Below are 8,562 nucleotides of genomic sequence, written 5' to 3'. Positions count from 1 at the left end.
CTGAAGACATTGGAAGAGAGATGATATGCAATATTCAAAATGATCTGCTGTGTAGAAGTAGTCGAGAAAAATTGGCCATTTTTTTTTTTCATATTGGCTTACATAAGCTCTTTAATGATAGTCGTTAAAATTAATTACATTATTTAGTTTTACAATTTTTCTCTATTTCTAAAAACTAATTTCCTCTATTTTTATAATGTGCACGAACCCAGAATAAACGGTTGCTCTTGCATACCATTTTCATAATTTTTTTTTTTATTTTCATTTTTATATCGCAGATTCTTGGATGAAATATTTTATTTCACAAACTTCCAATAATTCACCTTACTTCTATGAATGCAAAGATATTAGATCATCATATCAAACAGTTGCTCATACTCAATCATTTACCAGAGATTTTCAATGATAACATTTTCTAATAAAAAATAAAGAAAGAGGTGGAACATAATATTAACTAATGATTTCATCCCGTAAAGCAGCAATCCATATATCAAAGTGATACTTCCTTTTGGAAATGCTTAATATATACAAGCCTGAAACATGTTTTATCGCATCTATTAACATGAAGTCTTCTCATATTCAGTATTTAATCAGTACTTTTAGTCATTATCATATGAATTATCACTTTCGAGATCATTAAGAAATACGTTTCAGCTGTTGACAGACATTCTACAGCTGTTTTAATACTGTTCTTTTTGCTATATTACGTGTAGTGATCTTACAAAGCTGTTCGAGGCTATCTGCCCTCTGGTAGTCATAACAATTGTAGTTATAACATTGAGATACTGAGAAAAGTTATTAATTAAGCAAAACTTCAAAGTCTGTACTGACTTAAACGGCTTTATCGCGTCTTCATACATTGCCTGAAAAATCCATTTCTGTCTACACTGATTAGCATAGCTTTAAAATCACCTTTCAGTCCTCAGTAATGGGACAGTTAGAATAAAGTTTTATCATAGAATTATGATAGGTATTACATATTTCTAGTGAAGAAGTTGATTATTGAAAAATGTAATAATTTAAGTTCTAATTAAACTATGCTGTCACTATTTGTCTTGTATTGTACTTATATAAAATGGAATCAGTTAGATTTCATTTCTAAAACATTCTACGATCTGCTTCACATAATTGAAGACCTTAAACCTATATACTGATTCTTTTCAGTATTTCAGCTTTGAGTTCAGAAAAACCATAACCTTATCGTTTAAGTCAACTTGCTTCTAAGTTTCAGAAGATGTTTAAAATGTTAAATATCTGTAAATTCATTTATTTTTAAGAGTTTTTTCGGCACAAGATTATAGGATAGCTATACATGTCACTGTTACGTTGGGCTGAGCACATGGAACCTCATAAGTCTTGCCAATAGCAGCCATAACATGCTTGAAATAATGCAGAATGACAGTCCTGTCCATCCCAGGGAAGATGACCAGCCTGTAGCAAAACGTCTTGTTTTAAGGTAATCCAGAGGTATCCCACGATCTAACAGGGTGCCTGTGTAGTATCCTTCTGGTTTAATACGCTTGAAATACATGAATGCATGGGCAAAGGTACCGAATACAGCTACAAAAGAAAGAAAAAATGAGAAGCCGATTAAGTATGATAAAATAACAAACAGTAAGACTACCTGTATCATTTCTCTGACCATAAAAACTTTTGAATAAATTTCCAAAAATTGAAGACTTTAAACCTTATCGTTTAAGTCAACTTGCTTCTAAGTTTCAGAAGATGTTTAAAATGTTAAATATCTGTAAATTCATTTATTTTTAAGAGTTTATTTTTAACTTTTCCTAATTTTTTGTATAGCGCTTCTTCATCAAGTTTCAAGGAGGCTTAATATACTGAGCCCACCGATTCTGCCACCTTTGGAAGAATGTCTGAAATTGTTCCAAACGTACAGGTGAGCAATTATGACGAAGGTGGCCTGATCCCTTGGGGACGTAAAGAGGTGTGAATCGAAAATTGGACGGAAACTTCATTTTTATATATATAAAAGCCTATTACAGAACCAATTACTTTTGTTAAAATATTTGTATGAAGTTATGTTTCTGGACAATAATTTAGAAGAATTTATCATGGATAAATCGTTTTTTCACGATTTATAGAAGTTTCAAACTGTTTCAAGCAGGCTCAAAACAAAATTTGATGCAAACTTTTTCCTCTCTTCAGTTACTCATTTTTAACGTAATATACAAATTTGTACAGTGTCTTACCAGTCTATTAGGAAATCCTATGTTTCAGTGTGTGCACGCCTGCCCTCATAGGCAGATGAAATTAACATTAGTATTAGTTGAGGCATATGATGCAAGGAAGTAAGCTTATAACAGCATCAGCCAAAAAAATCCCGTCCCATTTCACCCATCCGGTCACTCCAAATATTTGTCTAGTTCAGCCTTAAATTTATTTAAGCTATTAACTTCCACAACAACAGATGGAAGTCTCTTCCAGCAATCAACTACCCGCTGGCTAAAGGCAAACTTCCACACATCTATTCTACAACTGTCTTTCATCAATTTGAATCTATGCCCCCTCAGGTTCTTAATCTGAGTAAGCGAAAGTATCCCGTCAGTATTGAGCCTGTTCAAACCATTCAAGGCCTTATACACCTCGATCAGATGGCGGGTGCCTAGTCTCCAGATGCTGAAGATTCCTTTTATATTGCAGAACTTAAGCCTATCTTGTTGCCCTTCTCTGTACTCGTTATAGCAACTCTACATAGAGCCGTTTTCTGGAACAACTTCCTTCACACGTATTTCCTGAAAATTACAGTCTACAGATGTTCAAGTCTAATGCCAACCTCCAACCCAAGCACGGTACTAAGTACTATAGGTTCTAATACCTCTCGTGTTTGGGGTTTTCATAAAAAAAAGCAACCAACCTGGTCGAATCTGTACCACACAGTTGCTGCTGTCATGTCACTAAAGGTGGACTTACGTGCTGTTGGGTACGTTCTGTAATGTTTTGGTAGAGCAGTGTTTTACTCTCTATTTAGGATGATTATTTAATTAAAATTATGTTAAAATATTACAAATAATTTAGAGATTATGATTTACACTTACCGGCTAACATGTACATGACTCCGGTGACCATGATGCTGCTAACCTGCTTCTTCAGTAAGCCAAGCACTCCAAGAGCAGCAGAAGCAGACAAAAGAATTAAACTAACCATGGAACAGGACATGGCCAAATTTCTCATTCCTATATAAAAGATAATACAATTTATCGCCAATTTAATCAAAGTGTTCTATTTTATTCTCGGCTAGTACAAACATACTTTCGCGCGAATTATCAGTTACCGCAACTTATGTAAGGTATATCAAGGTCTACTAAATATAAGAAGTATCACAAGAAATCAATGATCAATCAGAGACATCTGTATATTGGATGATGAGATTATATTTCATTTATTCACAGAGACTGCATGAAAAGTTGAGAGAGAGAGAGAGAGACGTGCATTAAAGATAAAGATGTTAAAAGCTGCAAGATTCATTTTCTCACTCTACAGCGAAGACAAATGTTAGAATTTATATAATTGGTATGACTAAGCAGCCGGAATCGTTCAGAAAAAAATAGTTTATACTAAATTATTCAAATTATTTACCCACAAATTAAGAGTAATTTTTTTTTAGATATTTTCAAAATAATGCAAATATCAAAAAAGGATTTTGACATTTATTTCACTTGAGTTGAAGTCGAAGAGGAGATTACGTGTTCAAATTTATTTTGCGAACTGGGTTAGATTCCACTATTTTCCTGTTCTGTTTACTTATTTACTTTTATTGAAAAAAAATAATATACTGTATTATTACAAATAGTACATTATACTCTGAAAAACCTAGTAGCCATGACCAATAGCAACCTCAAAGCACTAAACAACGACCAAGAACTAACGGTAGGGTAAGTAGATCTCCACGCAGCATTTGACAGCATGAATATAATCTAGTCCTTCTGCAGGGCTGTTTTCATATCAAGGGTAATATGCCGGTCCTTTTAACCACTAACTGACAGCATTGTATTCCTACAATAGAACAACAAACAGCATAATCTACACCAGGAGAGTAAATGCAGGTTTACCACAAGGAGGTGTGCTGTCAGGGTTATTTTTACATACAGCAGCACTAAATCCATAAATGGATTTAGTGCTGCTGTAAAAATGGGCAGACAAGATATACATTACATGCATGCAGGTGACATCACGCTATTTATCCCTGTTACACCGGAGCAGACCCTGAGGAGATAACATTTATCACTAATAATAAAATCGAGCAACTCGCAGATTACCTGAACAACTCTAGGCTGAGGCTAAATCCAAATAAATCAGCAATGATCTCTCTAAAACAAATGCCAGCCGAACTAACTAAGATCCCATCGAATCCGTGAGTTGATGCTTTCTCAATCGCAAGCAATCACAGAGACTTGGGAGTCACTTTCCACCCCAAGCTTGGGTTCCACAACCGCATTGAAGCCTTGGTAATAAAATGAGAAGCCCCAGATGACATGGGAAACAGCATCTTTTTTATTTTAATGACTTTCAAAGTACAAAGAAATGCATCCAGACTTTAATCTACCCATCTGTGCTGTATGCAGCTGAAATTTGCTTGTCCTGACACTAAATTAAAAAAGTTTATGCGGAAGAGTACTGGCTCCTGAAATGGGTAACATACAAGTACCATCTTCTACCAAATGCGGACTATTCAAATGGCCACGCAAGTAAATACAGTATACTAAGGTTGCCAACAGTCATTAATAATACGATGACCATGATTGCAATAAAACTGTTAACAGGCGTATCTCTTCCCCTGACTTCTGAAATATCTGTACACGTCACAGATCCCATCATAAACTAAGAGTAATCCTACACTGCTCCGGAAGGTACACAGATTAAAACTCTGCGACCAATTCATACCAGCACAAGTTCTCCCAATACTCCAAATGATGGAAGTTAACGGGGTGGACATGGATGGATATGCAACGGATATTAGGTACAGACGTAGAATAACCGAAAAAGTACTCTCTATAATGGATGATAGTGCTCGCCAATTATAACCTTCCTCATCTATCATCACTATGAAAGAGATCCCTTTTTTGTCTGATGCGTGTTCCCTAAGAATTGTTCTGACTAGCAAAAACATCACCATGGACAAAAAGTCTATATAATCCGAGCTAAAACTTCACATATGAAACACTCTTACTTTTGTAGTCAGAAATTTTGTAGATGTAATGTTGAGTGCGGATAGAGGGTCAATATAAACTTACGTGATATGTAATCTGTGAGTCGATGAAAAAATATCAACCTTGAAATCTTGCTCTCGTTGTTGTTTGGTTTTTAGGAGCATTAGCAACTAAGGCCATATTGCTCCGAGGATACGCGGTGGTCTTTCCCTGACCTTTCCGCATCTTCCGTATTTGGTGGTCACCGGCTCGAACCTCGGTCTAATCTTGCTCTCCCACCCCATCTCACGCTGCCAAAGAAAATCTAGAGAAAGAATACTGAGTATTCAGATTTTCGCCCACTACCTCGAAAATAATTCTTTGGCTGTTAATAAGCAGGCCATGTCATAATCGCAGCGAAGCGAAAAGAATTGAACTTCCTTCAAAGGTGTGGTCTGCTATATGCTGTGTGGGTATGTTATTAATTTCGACCTTGTGCTTTTCGTATTTCCTTATGTCTTGTAATGAACGCAACACGGGTACGCCTGTCTATGTTCGTGAATATGCTTTGTGATTATTAAATTAAACTATATTGTGGGACCACTCGGAACAATTTTGAGTGTCTGCTCTGGACGTAGGTTGCTGATCCCTATGATGGAGAATGCCCCAAGCTCAAGAAATGCATGGCTACACTATTTTCTTTCCCCTATAACCATCCAAGAAAAAGAATCTTTAATTGTACCTGGGAAACACCACAACTGTGGCTTGTTTCGACACTCAGTTGGAGTCTTTCCAAGAAAAGAACTGAAAACTTGCAGTGTGATGCTAAATGATGATATCTGTAGTTGACAATATCTGCAAGATTTGTGACGAAAAAGATACTTTTTAGCATTTAGAAGGACCCTCATAATAAGGACCAATGCAACATTAATTATTCTTCACAAAAGTCATCAGAAAAACCTAGCTAACATCAACCGTTGTTACTTGCTGAAGTAGTAGCAACTGAGAAGTCGGCTGGTTCCCCTAAGGGCGTCCGAATACAGCTACTCAAACATTCCCATAACTACTTGCTAGTTAATCGATTTCATAGGAATCACACGATGTGGTGTTCGTCTCACAGCGGTTCTTAATTAATCATGACTGACAGCTGCGGCCATTCAAATTATTATTGAGAACTACTGCCAATGAAACTTTATACAACCGTCTTTTGCAAGTTTTTGATTTAACTTGTTTTAGATAATATAGCCATATTTAAAAACGTCAGGGTCGTAAATGATTAATTAACGCGTAATAACTTATTATCATATTTTAGTCTACCTAACCTTACTTAAAACGGTCAATTTTCCTAAAAAAACATTTGCTATATGTAAATTTTCTCGAAACAAATTTAAAAGACTAATTTGTGTTAATTAATGCTATTGCCATGTGGAAGCCAGCAATAGAGAAAATGCAGAACAAAGTTGCAGAAGTAACTATCTTCTAATTGTAATGTATATAATGATTGATCACTACTATCAATTATAGTATAAACTAATGAGCGTAGAAAATTGCATGCAGTGCGACTGGAAAGCAATCCACTAATAAGAGGGGAGTTATGGGAACTTTTCCCATATCCGATTTCGAATACTTTCAGTCGAATCTTAACAAAAAAATGAAGGAGTATCTCGTATGGTCAGCTAAAAATGGAGGACTAAAAGTTGGTCAATACAGGTGCCAAATAACAAATTACAAATTTGTCTTACTGAAGTGAAAAACTAAGACGACTAAAAACTATTGGTAGGAAACTCTTGAGATGCCCACATTCTTTTAATGGACTTTAAATATACATACGCGTATATTTATTATAGACAGTGTTAATATTAATAAAATATTAAAACTAAGGGTTATATTTCATTGATAACCTATGATAGGAGTTTTATTAGTAATTAAAAAAAAGTAAAAGTATCTTTAGTATATAACAAAAATATTAGATAGTATGAATCAGAGCTGTATTACTCAATATGTTCTACGTTGGTAATAATATTAGTAAATTGATAAGAGGAGTTTACCTCAATATAGTACGTGGAACACTTCCGTATGATACCCTCCAGAAATTAAAACGGAAAAATCGACAACTTACCGGTACATTAAAGTAAAATATAAATAATTAAAGTGAAATATAAATAATTAAATAATCAATTTAACACAATTCAAAATCAATTCAAAACAATTAAAAATTCAAATTAACGCAATTAAAAGAATCTAACGAAAATATTCAAAACGATTTTCCTTCCTGAAGCTGACAATGCTTTTCGACCGACTGTCGTGATCACAGGAATGAAAATTCCTGTGATCACGAAGCATTGTCAGCTTCAGGAAGGAAAATCGTTTTGAATATTTTCGTTAGATTCTTTTAATTGCGTTAATTTGAATTTTTAATTGTTTTGAATTGATTTTGAATTGTGTTAAATTGATTATTTAATTATTTATATTTCACTTTAATTATTTATATTTTACTTTAATGTACCGGTAAGTTGTCGATTTTTCCGTTTTAATTTCTGGAGGGTATCATACGGAAGTGGTCCACGTACTATATTGAGGTAAACTCCTCTTATCAATTTACTAATAACAAAAATATATAGAATAATCACTAGAGCACACTGCATTTCACGATTGTATGGCTGCTCATACAAATCACGTATCGTTACGTTGGGTTGTGCTTAGTTTATGCAGTATTATAGCATTGGCTGCACTGTGATGAGCTTGAGTTATTTCTGGAAATTGGAGAAATGTTACTAACGCGAGCGAATTTTTTGTAGAAACCATTTAAGTTTTGAGAAATTAGTAATGTGATTATAGCCAGTTTTTTCATAATATAATCAATTCTCAAGGTATTTTATTTATTTTCACATACTCAGATTTTGGTCTGTAAGTTCATATTAGTTCGACTGCTGATTGAGAAGTTCTGGAGTCAGGAGTTTTGTAGATTTAGCTGTAATGGTCAGTTTCCGACAGTTTCTAGATTATTCTAATTTCCCTGAATGTTAGACGGATGTATAAAACTAACTTCCCACACAGTTCAATGAGTCAGAGTTATGAGTGGGTGAGTTATCCGTTGCATATCAGTAAACTCGTGCTCTCTTTATAAATTTTTGGGTCAATTATACCATGCTCTTAAAATGTCACGTCAGTACCACCAAGCTTTTGTTATGTGTGTAGCGATTAAGCAGTTTTCATAGTCACTCTATAACGCTCCTATTAGAGAAAGAATATGAACTTCACTTTGGGTGCAAATTGAGTGATCAGAATAAAAAAAAAAATGAAATCCTCAAATGAACATTTTGAAAGAATGTTACATCTTTTGGAACTGGAAGCTTGCAAATCCTTCAAGGTTGTGAACATTTTTTGATCAACAACAGAGCTGATAACCATAAAA

General features: G+C 34.5%; 1 protein-coding gene across 2 annotated transcripts in view; it reads right to left on the bottom strand.

Annotated features, from left to right (window-relative positions):
* Positions 1–1,240: 1,240 nt before the first annotated feature.
* Positions 1,241–8,562, bottom strand: part of LOC150076451 (uncharacterized) — a 104,915-nt gene continuing 97,593 nt past the window's right edge. The window contains exons 4-5 of one of the 2 annotated variants that reach the window (XM_090387451.1): positions 3,057–3,194; positions 1,241–1,560 (exon numbers count right to left, since the gene is read on the bottom strand). In XM_090387451.1, coding sequence (XP_090243577.1) covers positions 1,322–1,560; positions 3,057–3,194 — 377 coding nt within the window. In that variant the 3' untranslated portion in view covers positions 1,241–1,321. The remainder of the gene's footprint in view (positions 1,561–3,056; positions 3,195–8,562) is intronic. The other variant, XM_090387452.1, reaches the window with a different exon arrangement.

The sequence above is a fragment of the Mastigoproctus giganteus genome, chromosome 13 (genome assembly GCF_048544385.1).
Source record: "Mastigoproctus giganteus isolate SK-2022 chromosome 13, ASM4854438v1, whole genome shotgun sequence".
Taxonomy (NCBI): domain Eukaryota; kingdom Metazoa; phylum Arthropoda; class Arachnida; order Uropygi; family Thelyphonidae; genus Mastigoproctus; species Mastigoproctus giganteus.
Note: the sequence above shows the minus strand (reverse complement) of the source record. Positions and strands in the feature narration are given on the sequence as shown.